General features: G+C 34.3%; 5 protein-coding genes across 6 annotated transcripts in view; 3 read left to right on the top strand and 2 right to left on the bottom strand.

The window, feature by feature from the left end:
• LOC123015506 (dual specificity protein phosphatase Mpk3) overlaps nucleotides 1-8,846 on the top strand; it is a 27,892-nt gene extending 19,046 nt beyond the window's left edge. Inside the window, exons 2-5 of one of the 2 annotated variants that reach the window (XM_044415270.1) lie at nucleotides 795-1,043; nucleotides 1,664-1,779; nucleotides 3,171-3,306; nucleotides 7,223-8,846. In XM_044415270.1, coding sequence (XP_044271205.1) covers nucleotides 795-1,043; nucleotides 1,664-1,779; nucleotides 3,171-3,306; nucleotides 7,223-7,656 — 935 coding nt within the window. In that variant the 3' untranslated portion in view covers nucleotides 7,657-8,846. The remainder of the gene's footprint in view (nucleotides 1-794; nucleotides 1,044-1,663; nucleotides 1,780-3,170; nucleotides 3,307-7,222) is intronic. The other variant, XM_044415271.1, reaches the window with a different exon arrangement.
• On the top strand, nucleotides 6,722-7,161 carry LOC123015509 (cytochrome c oxidase subunit 7A, mitochondrial-like). Its single transcript, XM_044415273.1, has one exon. It carries the CDS (start codon nucleotides 6,794-6,796, stop codon nucleotides 7,094-7,096), a length of 303 nt encoding a protein of 100 aa, XP_044271208.1. The 5' UTR covers nucleotides 6,722-6,793; the 3' UTR covers nucleotides 7,097-7,161.
• LOC123015507 lies at nucleotides 7,885-9,534 on the bottom strand. Its single transcript, XM_044415272.1, has 3 exons — nucleotides 9,261-9,534; nucleotides 9,024-9,214; nucleotides 7,885-8,976 (listed from the first exon to the last, which is right to left on the bottom strand). The coding sequence occupies exons 1-3, from the start codon at nucleotides 9,262-9,264 to the stop codon at nucleotides 8,869-8,871; spliced, it is 303 nt and encodes a 100-aa protein (XP_044271207.1). The 5' UTR covers nucleotides 9,265-9,534; the 3' UTR covers nucleotides 7,885-8,868.
• A 172-nt stretch (nucleotides 9,535-9,706) lies between these two features.
• Nucleotides 9,707-11,160, top strand: LOC123013324 (ADP-ribosylation factor-like protein 8). The gene is made up of 4 exons (XM_044411778.1): nucleotides 9,707-9,926; nucleotides 9,980-10,134; nucleotides 10,183-10,344; nucleotides 10,395-11,160. The coding sequence occupies exons 1-4, from the start codon at nucleotides 9,804-9,806 to the stop codon at nucleotides 10,513-10,515; spliced, it is 561 nt and encodes a 186-aa protein (XP_044267713.1). The 5' UTR covers nucleotides 9,707-9,803; the 3' UTR covers nucleotides 10,516-11,160.
• LOC123013315 (RRP12-like protein) lies at nucleotides 10,988-21,420 on the bottom strand. The gene is made up of 14 exons (XM_044411766.1): nucleotides 21,293-21,420; nucleotides 20,729-21,189; nucleotides 20,369-20,683; nucleotides 20,083-20,322; nucleotides 19,806-20,035; nucleotides 19,477-19,753; nucleotides 17,542-17,706; nucleotides 17,238-17,492; nucleotides 14,392-15,274; nucleotides 14,179-14,336; nucleotides 13,875-14,131; nucleotides 11,843-12,000; nucleotides 11,337-11,793; nucleotides 10,988-11,291 (listed from the first exon to the last, which is right to left on the bottom strand). Exons 2-14 carry the CDS (start codon nucleotides 21,179-21,181, stop codon nucleotides 11,189-11,191), a joined length of 3,951 nt encoding a protein of 1,316 aa, XP_044267701.1. The 5' UTR covers nucleotides 21,182-21,189; nucleotides 21,293-21,420; the 3' UTR covers nucleotides 10,988-11,188.
• Nucleotides 21,421-21,774: the final 354 nt, after the last annotated feature.

Genomic DNA, 21,774 nt, shown 5'->3' with positions numbered 1-21,774 from the left:
CTAATTTTCAACATTTTTCTACAGTAAAAAACGTTGATACTCTTTCCTGAAATTACTCTGTAATATAAAAAAAATAAAAATGAAATGAAATTAAATTCATTGGTTTCCATGAAAATTTTATGAATTTTGACCCAAGTATTTTAATAAAATTTTAAGACAAAAATTTTGAACATTTGTCCCAAATTTGATAAATTGATTAGGTTTTGTAGTGGTAATTCAAAAATAATTATTCCTAATTCTGTGTTTTATCTTTCTAACAAACTTTTGATCATTCTGAAAGGAAACAATATCTCCAATTTATGAAATTTAATTTCATTTTAATTTAAAATTAAATATGTAAAAAATTAGATTCTTTGTAATTGATAAAAAAAACAACTTTAGTGTCTTGTTACACAAAGTAACTATTACCCATTTAGTTCCAATGTAAAAAGAAAGGAAAAATGACAAAAGAGTAGTTTTCTTTAGAATATTCATAATTTACACTTTCCCACACATTCACATGAGTGCAAAGGTTGATTTATTGTGAATTTGGAGGCCGTTTCCGAGCGACTGTGCCATCGCACTCACCGATTTAGTAATCAAACCATTCATTGTCTTGATTTCCGGGTAGTAGAAAATTCCACGAAATCATCAGTAGTCGTAGTGTAATCGTAAAATTACAACCAATGTTGCGTCAGTGAAAGGAAGTCACAATGTTTCAAATTAGTAGTCCTTTCGGGTGCCCGAGGGCCATAAAAACGCTTGTTAACTATTTTTATTAAACTGAAAGTAATTTTTGCCCTTGTCTTTTTCAGATGAGTTCCAAACATTCCGAAATTCGTATCCGGAATGGTGTGACAGTTGTTCCGAACTGTTGGACACTTCGGGAGGGACAATGCCATCGGCCGCCGGCCCTGACCCCCTGCCTCTCATGGGGCTGCGCTCGCTTCGCATTTCAGCCCCCCCGTTGCACAGACCTCATCGAAGCTGCGACAGTTTGTCCTCCACTGCCAACAGCTCCACCGACAGTTCCGACACCGACGATCGATGTGACAGTTCATTGGGTAAAATAGTATATTATAATACTAGTTTATAAGCAAGCCTTTACAACACGACGCGTCAGCGGAGTGCTTTTAACGTCGTAAGTTTTTTAAAGGCGCTTATAAACGAGTGTTATACGCAATTTTTTATTATACCTGCCCATTTACGATTTTTTATGAGCATCGAAAAAATGTGAATTTACACAATAAAATTATCAAAGGTTGTTTGTGAATCGTTTTCGTAGAGACGGTTACTAGTTTACGTTGTTAAGCACATTTTTTCACGTTGTAATTGGTCCAGACATTTCACTATTTCTTGTTACCTAGTAAACTTTAAAGTTCAGCGTGCTATAAAAGCCAAATTACGCACGCTGCAGCGTGATTATGATGCAGGTATAATAAAAAATATTTTCCTTCACAATAATTATTGACCGGTCAAAGTTCGACATTTTTTCAACTGTTTGTAAATTATCAATGGAATTATCTAAATGCTCGACAGGTCGTTCATTGATGCTTTCATTCATGAAAGGAGTTTGCCAGTCATTGCTAAATATAGCGCGATGATTATCAAATTACTAATTATTGTTATAAGTCGTGTCTTGCAGTCATCAATAAAATTAAAATCTGTGAGTAAAGAATTGAAGTTCTTTCAGGTTTGGAAGATGATAGAGAGTTTCCTGTCGAAATTCTTCCGTACTTGTTTCTCGGCAATGCTGCCAACAGTGAAGACAGTCAGTCTCTTGAACGACACGGCATTCAGGCAAGTTTTAAGCATCCAGCCCAATCAGGAAAAAATTTTTTTCTACTTTGCGTTGTTTTGCGTATCATACTGAACAAAAACAATGTATGAAAATTATACTAAAAAGAGGGAAATTTAGTCTTATAATCAGTGTTGTCAGGTGTAATGAAATTTCACCAGATCTGGTGATTCATGTTAAGTGATTTGGTGAAAACTTTTGTAAAAATTCTAATATGAGGTGATTTTTTTAGAAATGAAAAAAATTATCTTTCGAGCATCTTCCACGTTTTCAAATAGTTCTGTGTTTTTTTAAAAGATTTTACTAGACAGGATCAAAAATGACAATTCAGTTTTGTCTTTTTAGAATACTGTTTCAGTTAGAAACACAATTATTTCGCAAAATTTCGTTAAAAATAATCCAAAAATTCAACAAAGTCGACCATAAACGGCGTTATTTCTACCCTTTTCAAGTGTTTAAGCAGGTTTTTGAGATACAAAAAATAGAAAATTCTAAAAATATTGTTGAAGCAGTCAAGAAAAAAATACAAAATTAACTTACTTACTACTTACTTCGTTTTTGAACCAGAGGTTTATTAATTTTGCAAAATTTGTCCAAACACGCCTAAAAACCACACAAATAAACTGAAATTGATGTTATTTTGTTTGTTTCACTCGATTTAACTGATTTTTGAATAAAATAATACCAAAATAAGCCGTAAAAACAAACAAAAAACGTTTTTGTACTAAAATCTTAGTTTTTTCTCTAGATTTCAGTAAAACAAACTAAATAGTAAAGAAATTAAGTCTAAAGTTATATTATTTTTCAATTTTTTAGGTGTTTCAACACGTTTTTTTTTAGCTAGAAACGCAATTATTTTGAAAAATTTTGTTGAAAACAAGCCGAAAAATTACAGAATTAGGCCAAAAAGCGTGTCATTTTTGCTTTTTTTTCAAGAGTTTAAGCAGATTATTTAAGCTTTGATGAGATTTTGTCATACAAATCGTAATCTGGTGAAAATTTGGCGAATTTTTCAACTCGGATTTGGTGAATTTTATGTTTTTGATGTGGCATCACTGCTTTGCCCCCAAGGTCCGTATTTCTAGAGGCGTACATTGCAAAACGTCTTCGACATCTTCGGAATTCATTTTTACGAATAAAATAATGACGTTTCAAATTAATTTATTTTATTGCCATCTAACCACCGCGCAATGTTGTCAACCGCCGCAAAATTCCCTACATTCCAAATTTTTAATTTTTTTGTTTAAAAAAGTGCAAAGTAGAAAAAATACTGTATGATATCTCGTTTATGCATTTTGTCGCATTTACTGCTTTATGACACTGCTCGCTGCGTTTGTCGTGCGACAAAATGCTTCTTGCAAAACTCATATCATAATATACTATTTTATTGCAGTACATACTGAATGTCACTCCTGACTTGCCTAATGTTTTTGAAAATGTCGGACATTACAAGTACATGCAAATTCCCATCACGGATCATTGGTCGCAGAACTTGGCGAGCCATTTTCCAGAGGCTATAGAATTTATAGGTGAGTTTTCATTTTCGTAACTTCTTCTTTTCACTCTTTTTATGTATGTTGTGTGTATTAAATTGTGGCGCGAAAAAGGGAACCAACGTAATGTAAGTTTACGGCTCGTGTAGCGTTCATAACACCCCAATTTCATTTCTGAATGAGCATTTCATGTGCTAGTCTACCGTTGTTTACTTATTTTCCATTCCAACACCGCAACTTTTCATATTGTAACATAATTTAAATTTCTGATTGGCAACACTGACTATCAAATTGAAACGTCACAATTTCATCGACTGACCCGTCACTTGCAACACCCTGTTGCCAGTTTACTTTAAAAGTCACAGTTTACTTGATTAGATTTGGTCATTTCCTTGTGTGAATTGTTGGTTGTCTACCCATTTGCAAAATAAATGAGAATTTTGTGCCGGCGCCCCTGTCGAGTCTTTGGGTCGTTTGTTTCCCACAATATACGTGGGTATTTATTTCGGGTGTGTGTGGGCGTCGGTGCCGTGTTGAAAATTCACCGGCGGCGGCACCGAGCCCGCCTCCCACGCTCACAAACTCGAAAATCAATAGGGCCGGAGCCTCGGTGAGGAGAGGAAGCGAGATAGCTACAATACGCAAAGATATTATTATGTTGTGTCGACGATAGACCGGCTGACTAAGCGAGTTTCTGTCTCCGTTTTTCCACCCTCCACCTTTCATTCAACAGAGACATGAATGGCGCTCTGATCTAGGTCACCGAGGGAGCGCCGCTCCCATTCACGTCGCTCCGGGTTCTCGGTTTGTTCCTATGCAAATCCCTCGCAGACCGAGTGGCTCTGGATCACGTTTTTTTATCCCTTTGCAACCCTCACGGACTTATCTTGTTTTGTGTAGGAAACTGTTTTTATCACGCATCGTTTGATGCTTTTTCCCTAGAGGTTATTCTATTCTATTCTTGTGAATAGGGGAGGGATTCATTCATCCTAGTTAGGAGCAAGTCAGGATTTGTTACGCGATTCATACTTTTTCTCATCTAGTTATGAATCACTGTACATGTCCAATAACAAGAAGTTACGTGGAGAATGGACGTTTTTCGTGAATGTATTGTTTATGCAAACGTTCTGTATTGATCAGACATTTCTGTTTCAAGTCCTTAGTTGTTATTTATTTATCGGAAAAACTCATTCCTTTAAAATCTGATTTAATCGAATATTTAAAAAGAGTAAAAGACAATACACAAACGCACTATAGTGCTCGGAATGGTTTTAAATGAATGTTTTACAACGATTTTGATTTTTGACCAAAAAAAACGAGCTAAATAATCTGTAATTAGCCAAATAATGTTCTAAGTCAGACCTGAAACGACTACTTTCTGCAAAATCGGTTAAAATAAGCTAGTTTCTGGCTCAAAAATGAGCTAAATCGCGTGAAGTTGTCTCAATAGCGTAATTCAAACTCAAAACGACGATTTACTGACCCATTTGAACAAAATAAGCCAGTTTATAAGTAAAATCAGTCAGAATTTAGTAAAATAGGGTTATTCACATCCGAAACAACGATTTGTTTGGTCTTTTTTGTCAAAATGTCTTAGAATAATTGATTGCTGTTTCAAAAATGAGCTAAATCACCCCGAAATTACGTCGATTTTTTAGTTTTTTTGATGACAGAATTTTCGAAATTATTGAATTTTTAATTTAAAAGTACTAATAAATCGTTCGGAATTAGCTGAAATAGGGCAATTTTGAAAACCACGATCTTTTGATGGCTCAAAAACAAGCTTAATCGCTCAGCGTAATTATTTATAATTTATAGCGTAATTCAAACCTAAAACAATGATATTCAGGCCTGTTTTAGCAAAATCTCTAAGCTAGTTTCTGGCTTAAAATTGGGATAAATCATTGGAAATAGCATAATTCTGATTTAAAACGACTATTTTCTGGGCTATTTCAGCAAAATCTCTTAAAATATGCGGGTTTTTGACTCAAAAGTCCGCTAGAATTGAGTAAAATAGCGTGAGTCAGATCTAAAATAAGAATATTTGGCCTGTTTCGACAATTTTTTTTGGATTACGTGAGTTTCTGACTAAAAAAGCGCACTAAAATCGCTCGAAATTTACTGAAATTGCATAATTCACATTTAAAATGACAATTTTTGACTCTTGAAATAATTTAATTCGAATTTATGATTCAAAAATGAGTTAAATCGCTTGAAATTGTCTGCAATAACGAACTTAAAACCTGAAAGGACGATTTCATAGTCTGTTTTGGCAAAATCTCTTAAAATAAACGACTTTTGATTCAAAAACACGGCTCGAAATTTTTGGCCTATTCAGCAAAATGTCTAAGAATAAACGAGTTTATGACTAAAAAATAAGCTAAGTCACCCGAATTTGGCTTAAATAGACTAAATTAGAACTAAAAAGACGATTTTTTTCCTATTATGGAAAAGTCTTATAAAACTAGCGAGTTTCTGATTCAATAATGTGTTAAATCACCATAATTTAGCAGAAATAACGTAATTCAGATCTAAAACGACGATTTTTTTTTAGCTTGTTTCCTGGTTAAAAACACGCTAAAATCGTTCGAAATGGACTGAAATAGCACAATACACATCTAAAACGACCATCTTTTGGCCTGTTTCGACAAATTCTCTTATATAATGTTGAGTTTTTGACTCAAAAACGCGTTAAAGTCGCTCGAAATCGACTAAAATAGCATACATTTTTTTTGGCTTCTTTCGGTAAAATCTCAAAATTAATTGAATTTCACCCAAAATTGGCCGATCAGCGCAAATGAGCCACTTTTCAGGCCTGTTTTGGCAAATTTTTTTAAAAGAAGATTCAAAAACACACTGAAACCGGTCAGAATTGGCCAATTTAGCAAAATCTCTAAGAATTATCGAGTTTCTGTGTTAAAATTGAGCTAAATCACCTGAAATAGACTTTAAACGATGATTTTTTGGCCTGTTTCGACAAAACCTCTTAAAATAAGCGAGTTTCTGACTAAATAAACAAGCTAGATCACCCGGATTTGGCTAAAATAGAGTAATGCAGACCTAAAATGAAGATTCTTTCCCATTTTAGAAAAGTCCAACTTGTTCTGGTAAAATTTATTATTATTAATTATTACTGATTAAAAACCAAAATTTGGCTAGAATAGCGTTAATTCAGACGTCGATTTTTTGGCTTGTTGAAACAAAAAACTTAAATAACAGAGTTTCCGGGTTAAAAATTCAATTGAAATCACTGAATGGGCACTATACACTTCTAAAACGACCATTTTTTTGCCCTATTTCGATAAATTCTCTTCTAATAAAAGCGTAAATTTGTAATTTTAGAAGTAATGCAGTATTAGATTCCATTCGTTTTTCCAAAAAAAATTTTTATGAGCAATATTTGCTTGTTCTATTTTATCCATTAATAAGCTATGAATGAAATAAAAAGGAAAACATAAAAAACATAGCAGGCGTTCGACGTGTTGACAGCTTCCAATCTGTCAAACTTTCCCAAAATTTCAAAATGAGCTTTACACGAAAAGCCCTACCAATGTTCCGCCTAATCACAAGACAGTTTGCCACCAAAAAAGAGCCCCCAAAAATCGTGGTTCGAAAACAGTTTGCTAAACTGAAAGAAACTCAGAAACGATTTAGTTGCGACGACGGCCTCCCAGTTTGGCTGAAAAACGGTGCCACTGACAAAATCCTCTACCAACTTAGTTGGGCTTTGATATTCCTTGGTCTGGGATTAAGTGTCGAGGTCTATGTCCGAATAATCATGAAAAATCTGGGAATAGGCCAAGAGGAGGAGGAAAATTCCGCCTAGTTATGTTGTTTGCGCGTTGATAATCATGATGTAATTAATTTCGAAATAAACCAGTTGGTAATTAATGCGTTTTAATTGCGTTATCGATCGGAGTAAAATTTTCAAATTGGGGTTTTGTGCTTGCAGACGAGGCTCGGTCCAACCAGAAGGGCATCCTGGTGCACTGCCTCGCCGGCGTGTCCCGCTCCGTCACCATCACCGTGGCATACCTCATGTACAAATGCTCCCTGAACCTGAACGACGCCTTCAACGTGGTCCGCTCGCACAAGTCCAACATCGCCCCCAACTTCCACTTCATGGAGCAGTTGTACAACTTCGAGCGCGAGTTGAAGCTGAACGTGTCTTCCCAGAGCCCCGAGGCCCTCATGGAGAAGGAGCAGAAGAGCCGCTCCAAAGGCGAGCAGACGCGGCAGCGCGGGGCTTGCCAGAACTGCGGACTTACAGAAAACTGTAAATGTCGACAACACATGGACTTTCTCAGTCCGTTGGCGCAGATCGGGGTCAGTCCCGATTCGGGGATCGAGTTCGACCGGTGGGCCTCGAGCACGCCCAACGAATGAGACAACAAGGGGGGGTCGCAGTGGCACTTTTAAGGTGGCGAGCGGGCCGCTGTCATCCTCCCTTAGCAATTCGTCGTGTCTTATTCCTTAAATGGCTACACTTTTATTGCCAGTATTATTCAGCACAAATTGGTTCAAAAATTGTGTTACTTTGAGGAATCGTTATTTTTATATTAAAACATTGTTGTGTTCTGTAAATACATGTTTATTTTCTTAGAAAGACTGTTGGGCAGCCTGTAAAGAAACTTTTGTATTTTATACGACTACTTAATACTGTTAATTGCTATTAAAGGGCACAATTTCTGATTGTTTACGAGAATTACAAATTGTACTGCATATCGAGATGTAATTTTAGAATTAAAAGCTACGAAATGTTTCCATCCACAGAGTGGATGTTTAAATTTTTACACCTACAGTTTTGGTATTATTAAAATGGCCTAATGTTGATTTTAATAATCTCAAACGTGCCAGGTGACGTGTTGTAGTCTCGCCCTGTATATGGAACATTTTGTGAAAAATTAGTGCCATATTTATTTATTTTTCCATGCATGTAGGAACAATCTTGCCATAATTAGACACCCAATCCGTGTTGGATTACAAAAACATTGTTAAGCTGTATATCGTTATCCAATAGAGAAATTATTGTACGAATAAATGTTAAATGAAATATATATTTTCATGACATAGGTTATAACATAGATTAACTCGGTAGTGATTATATTAAAAGAAAGAATCCAGTCATTAGACATAGGGACTAGACATTTTTTCAACAACTTTGCCACTTGGCTCAGTCATGGTTGAAAATGTTTAACATAGAAATATGCAATGTTTATTTACTGTTAGACAGTAATACAAGCCCTATATAATGAATGTTTGTTATTTTCTTAATTTTAAACACGAAAAAGTTGGCAAAGCCGCCACCTTTCAGTTATTACGTAAATTGATAAGTCAGTGTATCGCTATGTTTACCATTGTTCTATTATAACATTCCTATTGAATTTAACTTTGTAATTATTCTTATGACAAAAACATTTATTCTTCCACTTGTCAGTGACAAATCTTTACAGAATTATTAGTAGGTAATAATGTTCCATATTTTACTTATTGATGTTATTTTATATGTGAATATTTATTGTATATTATTAATCCATGTTTCTTCACAACTTTTGGATAATAAATTTTCAATGTGATTGCCTCGTTTTAGTTTTTTTATTAAATCTTATCGATAATTCGTGATATTGGACAGTCTACTTTGTTGATAAGTATCTGGAGCAGCTGTATTACTTTGAGAATCTCATTTCTTAATTTCCTTTCATCCACCTATAACAAAATATTTTCTATTAAATAACTTAAAAAGAAACACGTACTGAAGACGCCGGCAATTCCCCTGCAAACTGAGTCAACTCGGGGAGGGGCACATCGCATTCAAATTTCTCCAAATCTCCCAGAAGTTGTTGACTTTTTCGCCTCAAAGTGGCATCAGTAACTTGGATGAAAGCCCTAAAGAGAGTCTTCAAATGTGACTGAACTCTTTGTATTTCCCTGCTATTTGAATCATCTAAAAGGTGTAATCAGCGAAAAACGCACGTGTGTTTGAGACTTACTCATTTTTAAAGCCTATATACAAAAGACAAGGAGGAAATTAAATCTGCGTTTACGTTACAAGAGAGGTTATTTTTTTAAATTATGACAGATGACAGCAACTGAGCAGTGTTGCCAGCATTAAATTTGAAAAAACGTCATATAAGGCAAGTTTCAGTAACTTTAATATACGCACCTAACGTGGTTCTGGCATGGCCCAAGGTTTTTTCATTACAAATCTATCTAAAATTAACAAAAACTGCACAACAAAAAAAGAGGAATAGTCAGACAACAACAGAAACTTTTTTTCTTTACTGGGAATCACATGATCAGTGTACCCTGCCAAATGTGCTTATTTTTAATATCAAATTATTGGGTTTTTTAAATTTTTTACATCTACATTTTTTTATTTAAAAATAAGCATTTGCGCAAATTATTTTCAGGTTGGCGACATTGTTTGTCAATTTTGACAGATCGGGTTGGGTAGTCAATGACATTAGTAGATTTATTTATTAAACATTGTTCTTTGTTAAATTCCTCTTGAAATTGTTAATTAAAGCCCAAAAATGTTAGCTTTAATGAACCGAATATTGGACTGGTTTAGGAGCCTGTTTTGGAAGGAAGAAATGGAATTAACACTAGTGGGGCTCCAGTATTCCGGAAAAACAACCTTTGTGAATGTTATTGCAGTATGTTGGGAGTGTTTTAGTGTGAGTTTGCGAAATCACGATTTTGTTTGCAGTCTGGTCAATTCAGTGAGGACATGATCCCAACAGTTGGCTTCAATATGAGGAAAATAACAAAGGGAAATGTCACGATCAAAGTATGGGATATCGGGGGCCAGCCTAGGTTTCGGTCGATGTGGGAGCGCTACTGTCGGGGCGTCAACGCCATAGTGTATGTGTGACCCTCTGACCGGTTTTATGAGTCATTATTGTGCTTTAGATACATGGTAGACGCCGCAGACCCCGACAAAATCGAAGCCTCACGAAACGAACTTCACAATTTGCTCGACAAGCCACAGTTAGCGGGAATACCAGTTCTAGTGTTGGGAAATAAAAGGGACATGCCTCAGGCGTTAGACGAAAATGGCCTTATTGAAAGAATGTGAGTAAACATGTTATTGATGGAAAGTTACTTACTGACCTGTCCAATAGGAATTTATCTGCTATCCAAGACCGCGAAATATGCTGTTATTCCATTTCTTGTAAAGAAAAAGACAACATTGACATCACTCTTCAGTGGTTGATTGCACATTCAAAGTCTGGCATGCGCTAAACAAGCTGTTGTATTATGTGTAAAACGTCAAAGTAATCATATTTTGAACAATGCCAAATTTTGGTTCATATGGTGCAATTATTAATTTAGTCCTTATTGTCGGCTGTGCATAAACACCAGTCTCAATTCCCCCATTGATCTAGAAAAATATGCTTACTTTGATACTCAAATTTCTATTTTCCATTTCAAAACGTCTGTGGACCATTCGCGCTTCGTGTGTACCCCTCAAACATTTTGATTTAAGTTAAGTTTCAAGACTAAATTGTGTACTTTTGAAATTAAAAATAGAAATTTATATCATAGGTTAATCACTTGCTAAACAATGTAGATGTAAGTTACCATAACTCTACAAATGCAGTTAACACGCTGATTTTTCTATAATTAAATTCATCGTTGTTAGAACGTTGCCGGTTACTAGTCTCTCATGACTCGATTGCTTTCATAGTGTTAAAAAAAAAAAAAACAGTGAAAGTAACAAATTATTCTCATTTTTTTCCACATTTTATTTGTACAAAGTGAGATTTTTTATATAGTTTTTAATTGTGAGTACTGAATCTTTATTTCACATTCACATCAATAATTAAGGTCTATTATTTTCTCAATTATTGTAGAAATTCTAGGTCTGGAATAAAAATATCCAAAGTGCGCTTAATTTTTATTATAATCACACAAATCAATTCTTGTTCCTATTTCTCTTAGCTTTGGCACCCTTCAAGGCCCCCGCCTTGGCCCCCTTAATGATATTCTTAAACTGTCCTGCTGCTTTCGATTTTTTTCTACAACTTTCAAATCAACAAAAGCCACACTCGCCCTATACTCACCTTTTGTTAATCGCCGACCTGCGCAAGGGCAAGTAGGCGTAAGGGTCGGGTTTCCCCTTCTTTTTAACATCACCCTTGGCCCTTTTGCCTCTATACTCGCTCCCAGGGGCGCTACTAGCGCCACTGCGGACCGACGCCGCACTTGTCGAACGATGTATCCCAATACCTCCAGTTTTATATTTTACAGGTGGCTGACTTACCGAGCTGACTCCACTCTTGACACTCGCCGCTCTTTTGCGTTTCCTATCGCTTAGAACAAGAGTTTCAGCGACGCTTTTATCATCGACGTCCGAGTCTGAATCTGAACCGAAATCGATTTTGTTTTTCTTGTCGGTGTCGCTGTCAGAGGAGTCGTCGGTGATGATGAGTCTGCCGTCGGGGGCGGTTTTGAAACCGCGGTCTTTTTCCGATTTGGGGTTTTTAGCTTGGAAGGGGGTTGAGGAGCCAGGTTGCGTCGCTGGGAAATAAATAAAAGTAGAGAAAGAAACTAAGGAGGTTACAGGTACCTGTAATTTTGCTAACAACGTTGGGGTCAGTGAAGTCAACAATTGAATCAGGATCTTCCGTAATCCAAGTGCTTGGTTGTTTTCTTTTGACGATTTTGCGCTGGTCGGTCTCCATGTCTTCGACTTCGGAGTCGGAGTCGGCCAGGATTTCTTCAACACTAAAAAATAATCAAAGAAATCAGTATTTTTGATATTAATTGACTCCTTTGCAAAAATTTCCACCAAAAATTAACCTTGCAAAATTAAAAATCAAAGTAATTTAAATCTACAGTTTCGCGGCTTAATAAATTACAAAAAAATTGCAAAATTGCAAAAATTATTCCTTGAGGGTTTAGTAAGACGAAATCCTGTTTAAGAGAAGAAGAATTAACAGCAGAAAAATATAGACTGTTACACTTGAGTGCAAAAAAACGCAAATTGATTTTTTCCATAATGTAATTTGGCCTGTGAATAAATGCAAGTTTTTTGACGTTCTCTTTGTCACAATACAAAACTTCATAATTGTCAGGCATTTTTTATCAAGTTTTTCCACTCGTTTTTAACACTGACTATGACACTGCACTGGCAAGACCACCAAATACGACATTAATACATTTCTTTTGATAGTTTTTTAACGTTTTTGGGAACAACCTTTTTCACACTATCTAAAACTGAAAAATTTGACAATTTTGTTTTTGACAATTTGCGTTTTTTTTTGCACTCAAGTGTACATGAAAAAAAACAAAGTTATGATAGTTTAAAAAACATACAATTTGATCACTTCTAGTTAGCATCTTGTACAACAAAAACAAATAAAAATTACACCAAAGAATAGAATAAAGCCTTCTTTACCAACGTGCAAAATTTTACTTTTCTATTGTCATGAATATAGTTGTTAAAAGAATTTAAACCATAGTAAAGAAATACAATAATTTGGCAACGCCGCAACCGAAACCTAAAAACAAAAGGGACATTGTAGCTAGATTTGTGAGCTTGAAAAGTTTCGAAGAACACTATAAAAATTTTGAAAAGTTAAAACACAACTGATGTCGGTAATGCAGATTTCTTTACATCTCAACTTTACTATTTCATTTTTTCTACTTTATGTCTATGATTTCTAGTTTTTTATTCACATGATTACATTAGGGTTTTGTAGATTTACCAAAAAATATTATTTTTGAATACTTATAAAACGTTTCAAAACGATTGAGATCTCAGTAGGCGTTGAGAATGTAAATCAAACTTTTTAGTTACAAAAAAGTTACTAATGTGAACATTCTTTAGATAACGATATTTCATAAAAAATGACATTTCAGTTAAATTCTGTAGGAAAAAATAACATAACCTATTTGTTTGGTGAATATTCAAGAAACGTGAAACAGAAAGAAAAATAAAAGAGGAAATGCACAAGAATCTCTTAAAATGAAAAAAGTAACAAATTGTGGAATAAACATATCTTCAACCAGTGGCTGCAATCGTACAAAGATAAACAACCTAGAATTGTCAAAGTATCAAAGTTGCCAACTTAAATTTGAATTTTTATGACCTGCGACATGTCAATAATTTTGAAACGCTCTATAGTTTGGCCATTGACAACACTGACTTTTTTAGAATATTAAATGTTATGTTATTTGATATTATGTTGTTATAAAAGAATTGATATATTCCTAAATATGTAGGTATTTTTTAATTAAACAACGGTGTTACTTTTACTTTTAAGTTTGTAGTAAAAGTTAGAAAAAAATATTTAAACATCCGACAAGTGTAAAAAAGCGAAAGTGTCAAATATTTCAAACGTTTCATAAAAAAATTGTAAGTTTCATACAATACTGTTTGTAACATTTACGAAAATTAATTAAAAATTTAAGAAAAATATGATCGAAGTGTGCTATGACTTTGAAATTAAGTTGGCAACATTGGCTTCAAAGTCAAACGTCACTATAGTCAACTGTCATTCATTTCTGCGAGGCGGCCGTTGGTATACTCCTCACAATAATTCGGTGTTGCCAACTTAATTACATAGTCACAAATCTGTAGATTTATTTATTAATACCTTTTCGGTTTCGCCTTGACCAAAAATTCCTCATCCTCGCTTCCTTCCTCATCTTTCTCTCCTTCCTTCTGTCTCTTCTTTCTCGCAAGTAGCTTCCGGATATTTCTCAATCTTTTATACATAACAGTATTCGATTCTGGTATATAAGGCGCTATAGACTCACTTCCGTATTTCCTCACTAACTTATTTAAAATATCTCGAATTTTCAACCGGAAATGTCTACTACAATCATCCGTCATCGAACACAAAGCCTTGATCTAAAACCAAATTTCGTCGAATCTTTTTTCAAAATAGTAAAACTCACAATTTGTGGTAGTGACCCAGCAACCATGGGACTAGGTATCGACTTGCAATACACTTTAATAAAACTCAAACAAGCCGCAACTAATTCTCTCGTTGACGATGACATTAATTCGGTGATTTTATCCAAAATCCATTGAATGTTGCTTTGACCAAGGCTCCCTAATTGAATTTAATTAAAACAAAAACAAAAAAACTCAAAATATTGATAATCAACCTGAAAAATTGTGAAGAATTGACGCCAAAGCCAAAACACTGCAACTCATGAGATTCACATTGCCAACCAAACCACCAACAACCATCGCAACAAACTGATCCAACTGATTATGTTGTTGCAAGGTTTCACCCACTGTATTCAAAACCTCGTACGAGATATACCGCGTCTTCTCATTGATGTCTTTGCACGACAAAACAGCCTCCGGTATAACCCTCTTGATGAGTTTACTGTCAGCCTCAAGCTGCGGTTGGGCCTTGATCAAATAATTCAAACACCTCAGTCGGGCCCCCTTACTCGACACAGCGGCCGTTTCTAGCGACTTCCAAAGCAACGATTGCACTTCCTTTCGATTGTTTTTGATAAATTGTTTGCAACTTTCAGACTCACTCCCGCATATCTCTTCCAATAACCGATAAGCTTTCTTTTGCTCTTTGTTGCTTTTTATCTCAGGTAAAGGCTTGACGCATTGCTCGTATAAAAGTTTAATATTCTCGACTTGTTGATACGGTACTAGAGCCCGAATCAAATCCAAGATACTCTCTTTTATGAAAGAGTCTTCAGGGTCCTCCGACGAACTATTTAGTCGTTCAATTGCATGGTTTAGGAGTTGTTGAGTGAGTTCAGGTTTGGCAATTGTTAAATAGACTTTGATTGTGTCCAAGGCTGCCAACCTTTGACCCTCTTCGTCACTTCCCATAGGTTTGGTGGTATAAACATTGAATAAAATAGGAAGATAATTTTTATCGAATCGGGCGAGTTCGTCAATGTCCTCTTGATTTTCTGATTCTTTAGCACTTGCGATTAATTTACGCAGTGATGCCATTACAGATAATCGCAATTCCTTGCGGTCCGAAATTGCAGTCCCCAAGACTTTTGCTATGCTCTGGGAAAATAAAATTAAGTTGGGAACATTGACAATTGACGTTTGGGTCAGTGTTGCCAGGTCTGGTGAAATTTCATAAAATCTGGTGGTATGCATGCTTGTCTGGTGATTTGGTGATAACTTTTGTCAAAATTTTAATTTTAGGTGATTTTTTTGAAAATGAAAAAAATAATGTCAAATATAAACGATATTATTTTTGCATCTTTTTCGAGCATTTTTTCAAGCAGAAACGAGATTATTTCCCCCAATTTTCTCAAAAAACATCAAAAATTACCAAATTAGTAAAATAGTTCTATTTGTTTCTTATGAGAATTTAGGTTAAAATTATTTAAGTATAAGTAGGTTATTATTTATAAGTAGGTTAAAAATTGAGTTGTTTTCGCGGTTTTTAAGTGTTTAAGCGCGTTTTAAAGGTATAGGCAAAAAAACCGAAAAATTTCGTTTAAACATACTAAAAAATTGCAAAATTAAATCGAGATTGATATTATTTTCAGCTTGTTTTGTTCGGTTTACACCGTTTTTGAACCAGAGGCTAATTTATTTTGCAAAATCTTGTTCCAACACGCCTAAAAATTTTAAATAGAATTGATATTTTTGTTATCTTGTTTGGGTTAACTAGTTTTTGAGCAAAATTAAGACAAAAAGAGACCACAACGTTTGGTCGACAATTCTTTTAAGCAAAATCTCAGTTTTTTTTGCAAAATTAAAGCAAAAAGTCAACAAATTAAAACATTTTTGATAAAATTTTGTTGAAAACATGCTGAAAAACCACTGAGTGGCCCGAAAATGATGTTATATTTGCCTTTTTCGAGTAATTTAGAAAATTTTTTTCAGCTAGAAACACAAAATTTCGTCAACAAGACAAAAATTTAACACGGTGGCCAAAAAATTATGTTACTTTTGCGCTTTTTGGGTGTTTAAGCAAGTTTTTGAGATAAAAACAAAAAAAAATTGAAAAATCTCGTTTAAACAGGCTCAAAATTACAAAATTAAATTGGTAGAGTAACATTATTTTTAGCTTGTTTTGCTCGACTTACACCGTTTTTGAACCAGAGGCTAGTTTATTTTGCAAATCTTCTTCAAATACGCCTAAAAATCTTAAAAAGAATTGATATTGATGTTATCTTGTTTAGTTTACTTTTGAGCAAAATTAAGACAAAAATAAGCCTAGAGACCACAACATTACTCGACAATTCACGTTTCTTTTTACAAAATCTAGCAAAATTTTGCTAGAACAAAGCAAAAGTCAACAAATTAGCACATTTTTGAGCTAGAAATGCCATTTTTCGCAAAATTTTGTTAAAAACAAGCCGAAAAGTCACTGACTGGCCCGGAAATGATGCCATTTTCGCCTTTTTCGAGTAATTTAGAAAAAAATTTTCAGCAAGAAACACAATTATTTCATAAAATTTCGTTAACAAGACAAAAATTTAACACGGAGGACTAAAAATGGTGTTATTTTTGGGCTTTTTGGGTGTTTAAACACGTTTTTGAGATAAAAACACAAAAACATGCTCAAAATTACAAAATTAAATTGAGATTAATATTATTTTTAGCTCGTTTTGCTCAACTTGAACCAAACACTCTTCAAAATCACAAAAATTGATATTTTATTTTATTCACTCTATTTAACCGATTTTTGAGCAAAATTAAGAAAAAAATAACCCGAAAAACCACAAAAGTTAATCGAAAATTCTTTTATTAAACACTGGTTTTTTACCAAAATCTCAGTTTTTTGCAAGATTTCACTGAAACAAACCAAAAAGTCAACAAATTAAGCTGAAGCACGTTTGTCAGCTAGAAATGCCATTTGTAAACTTTTGAAACTATTGGAAAGATTTAAAACATAATTTTGTAATCTGGTGAAAATAGGCGTAATTTGGCAACTTTTTTAACTTGAATCTGGTGAACTTGGCAACACTGGTTTGGGTTGATCCGTTAATGTTGCCAACTTCAAACCCACCTTAAAACTGTCTTTAATATCTACTGGGTGGTTGCAAAAACACGGCAACAGGTTCCATAATTGCATGTAAAGAAGTTCAGAACTGTGTGCGCCTATCCCATCATTGGCTTCCGCCAGTTGTGCTGATCGTCTTTGACAGTAAAGAGCCAATGGGAGAATGCCCTTCATGAAATACTCAATAGTTGATGCTTTTATGTTTTCTTTTAGGACAGGTAGCATCCAGGACCTGTCTAAATTCAAATCACCGTTGTCCTTCTGAAATGTTTATGATACTTTTAATTCATTTAAAATGTGTTTAAAATACCTTTAAACTTATGACATTTATTACAGTTTCAGGCCCCATTGACCTAATTGCAGCCCCAACTGCATGTTCCAATTCGTTATTGTAACTGAATTTGTACGAATCTCTCAATTCGCTTAATGATTTCAAACAGTTGAGGAGCATGTGACTGCAGTTTTGACCACCAACCTACAAAAACAAAAAAGTGATTAATTTATTCGCAAATCAATTTTTTTCCATTCTTATTTGTTTATTTAAATGCTAAAAAACCGTCTTTTGTTTGCCAAACTATTGATTTCTTTTTCAATTTGTGAATAATTAAATTCATCGAGCAACTTTACTGTTAAAAATATAAAAGTTAAATTCTGCATATTGGTACCTAAAGAAGACTTTCCTCTGTTTGATGTAAGTTTTATTTGCATTGTTATACAAGGTGCTTTCTAGAAGTGATCAAATTGTGCAACTTTACTATTTTTAATGTAACACTATATTTAGCATATTTTGTTATTTTATGGTATTCTATTCTCAATTCTCTTTCTTTTAATTATACATTTCGTGTGCCTAAACAATTTTTTTTTATTCTTCAAGGAAAAAAATCTCAAGCTTTAATTTATTTTCATTTTTAATAGGTCATAAGAGCATAGGCAATTTATAAAATAGTTATTTATGTTACAAGGCCGTGAACTAGAATTTTTCTTATGAGAATGAATATTATTTGGCGAGGCGAAGGCCGATAGTTCACGGCCATGTGGCATACAAAATTTTGTGTGCAACTGTGAAAAATTACCAAAATTAAAGTTTCGATCGAATCTTTACATAAAATTAAATTTAGCAGTGTAATGTGTAATTACATATTAATAATTATCTAATAAAAGCTAATTTCATTCAAGATCATGACCCGTAAAAAGTCTTTGTAGGCCGGTAAAAAAAGTCTTTTTTTTACATTGTCAAGGCTTTATTTTACTATAAACAAATGTGCTATTTCACGACTCAAAATCAAGCAAAAAAGTGACTTTTTGGCAGTTGGACACATTTTTTTTTTGAATTAACAAAAACGAAGTATTTAGTAAATTTAATACACTCGTAGGGATCCAAAAGACTTAGAAAGGTGCAAAAATGTTGTAAAAAAACTGAGAAATGTGCATAAAACGTTGTTCGGGCGAGTATAAAAAAAAGATTTATTAGCGTTTTCGTAAAAATTAAAATGCTCTAGGATAAGTAGTTTTTGAGATATTGAGTAATAAAGCTAAAAATTAATTAACAAATTTTTACTTCTTTTTATTTTGTAAATTGCAGCAAAACTATACCTCAATGATAAAATATTTTGACATGGACATATGTAAAATGTTCCAGGGAATCGACTGGCGTCAAGAAAACTGCAAAATTCGTAATAGTTTTGAAGTTATAGTCGAATTTATAGTTTTGATATTTTTGACTTTATCAGAAACTTTCTCGATAACTATTTATCGTAGAACACTGATCTTTTTTGTATATAATAGAATATTAAATTTGTTTTCCAACGGTACCAAACATAAGAGGTTATTACCAATAAGTCCAGAGTTATTCGCAATAGACCGCTCCGGGTGCCAAAAATAGACCAAAATCTCAACAAAAATCAAAAAAATATAACGTTTTTTACATTTCTAGAGGTCTTAAAGACTAAAAAAAGTGCATAAAAACGTTTTTGGGTCAAGTTTAAAAAAATTACAAATTTTTTGAGTTTTTGAATGTGAGCAGTCGTAAAACGCTTGAAATATTGTCTCCTACTCATAAAATTAAGTTTTATGATAATTTAAGAAAAATGACTTGAAAAGATGTTGAAGAAAATAAAATTCTGTCCGAAAACGATTAAATTTTTAAATAAAAAAAAGTTGAGTCACTTATAATAAAGATTCTTGTGCTATTCACTTGTTTATTAAATACATTCAAGGTCACCCTGTATATGAAACCCTCTTTTACCTCGAACATGACTGCGATCAAATGTAGAACCTGATGCCACACGGTGTGGTACTGGTACCCAAGGCCTGCTTCAACACAACTAAAACACTTGCTGATTTTCGAACTAAACTGTTCCACTTGTTCTTTGGTAACACAAGCTGGACCAATAGCATCCTTTAGTAAATTTTCCAACGCATGAGTGACAGCCGTCATAATTTCGCTCTTTTCCGAAAGCCACAACTGACTAATCGTTGAGAAAATCTTCGGTAAAGCCGCACATGACGTGGCCAAATCAATACTAAAAAACCTTAAAATTAGAAAAAAAAACTCAAATTGGGGGATTCACGCACTCGGCCAAATGGACATGCGCTTGTTGCATCACCGCCAACCACGCGAGAGTTGGTTGCACATCACCAGCAGCCGGTTGATACTCGTACAAAGCCGAAATCAACTGAGCGTTTAATTTTGGGGGAACCACAGCTGTTGGGGCCGAAAAAAGGGCGTGGAGTACTTGCAAACCGCATGATGTTACAATAGGGTAGTTTAGAGTCATCAGTCTCAAAATAATTTCGCACGATTTCTAAAAATAACTATTTTTTTTGAAACAGAAATGAAATACCTTCATACCTTCATGTGCGACTTTGAAAAATTACAAATAGTCTCCTTTAGTAACCCTAAAGTGTGTAAAATAGTCGTTTGACCTGCTTGCACGGAGGAAACTAGAATAGCCCCCGAATTTCCCCCCATGCAAGTGTCTAAAGTTTGTTCACAAAACTCGGCGATTTTATCAGCCGCTATATTCGTGTTTCCATTGAAATAATCCGATTTCACAACCAAAATAACAGCTTGTTGGGCCGCTTTACGCCACTGAAAAAATAAATAAGTGGACAATTTTCAAGTCTCAATGTCTCACTTTTGGTTTTGTGTGAAGACAAAATGGCAATATTGACGCAAAAATTTTAACTGTTGCTTCATTAGTCCAAATGATCAATTCTTGTTTTCTCAAGAGCGTTCCCAAAATCCCAAAAACGGACTTGATAATGGTATTGTTATCACTCTCCACATAATCGTTAAGAATGTGCAAAACTTTCGCTGATAAATCAGTAAAAGTCCTGCGTAAAACAGGCTCAGGCACTGTCTTAATCCCCATGTTTAATAAAGCTAAAGCAGCAGTCAACTGATCTTCATTTCGCTCCTCTGACTCATAAACACGTTCAAGTGCAGTTATCTGTAATTATCATTCAATGATTTGAAACAAAATTATTTTTCTTACCAAAGAACAGTAATACTCTGTGGGTGTTTCAGACCCCCCATTTTCCTTAATAACTTCACTAATCGCCGCCAGCATGGCCAACATTTCCTTATGTAGCGCCGAATCAGCCCTGAACACCTTCAAAAAGCGGGTGAAAGACATGTTGCTGTAACTTGACCATTCAGAGGCGAAAGATTCCATTGTTTTGTACGAAGAGTAGGTCCCAACTGAGGATTCAACATCATCATCTATGCCCATAGGTTCCGGATCTGGTCGTGGTTTGAAAGCTTGAACAGCATCGTGTTTGCGTAAAGCTTCCGAAGTCAAATTACTAGAGCCGAGATTTTCTTGAAAGAAACGGGATTTTGCCAAATCGCGGTATTTGTGGGTTTCAGGGTTCGAGCTGGAGCTCTGGCCCTTCGGCCAACGCTTTCCTTTGGTCTGGCCCTTAAGTTTAGAGCGGAATTTTCCCATTTTAAAATCTATAATAAAAAAGCTTCTAACATAACCTCATTTATGAATCATGCAATTTTATCTTAAATAAGCAAAAGTAAACAGTTTTAATAAAAATCATATCAAACTTACATGTTTTGTGTTTATAAATCACGTAATAATTGTAACTGTTACTTAATAATATTTTTATTCACTAAAAAACTTCATCACACGTGGGAATTGGCAAGTGACATTGCCACACGTGATATTTTTGTATGCAGTCACACCAATATAAAAAATGAAAACTTAAATTTAAAGATAAATTTAAAATTAAAACAGTACAATTACTTTCAGCAATTTTTTTTTATTAAATTATAGCTCATTTTATTCTACTCCTGTCGGATAATTAAAATTACCAACAAACAATTATTGATCAAGCATTTTAAATCAGAAGTGCCCCTGAAGGCTAGTCAACCAACAATACGTTTTTTTAGATTTGGTGAATGATGATTTTTTAGAAACGTGACTGTAGTTCCAACAAAAAATTAATGTATTTTGAATAATAACACCAATTTTTTTGTATTTTTTTGCACCTTTGCACCACTTAAATGCTAAATTTTCTCAAAAACAAGTTA

The sequence above is a fragment of the Tribolium madens genome, unplaced genomic scaffold (genome assembly GCF_015345945.1).
Source record: "Tribolium madens isolate multiple individuals breed KSU strain unplaced genomic scaffold, Tmad_KSU_1.1 Scaffold_19;HRSCAF=116;Tcas5.2_LG9, whole genome shotgun sequence".
Taxonomy (NCBI): domain Eukaryota; kingdom Metazoa; phylum Arthropoda; class Insecta; order Coleoptera; family Tenebrionidae; genus Tribolium; species Tribolium madens.
This window is presented reverse-complemented; position numbering and strand designations above follow the sequence as displayed.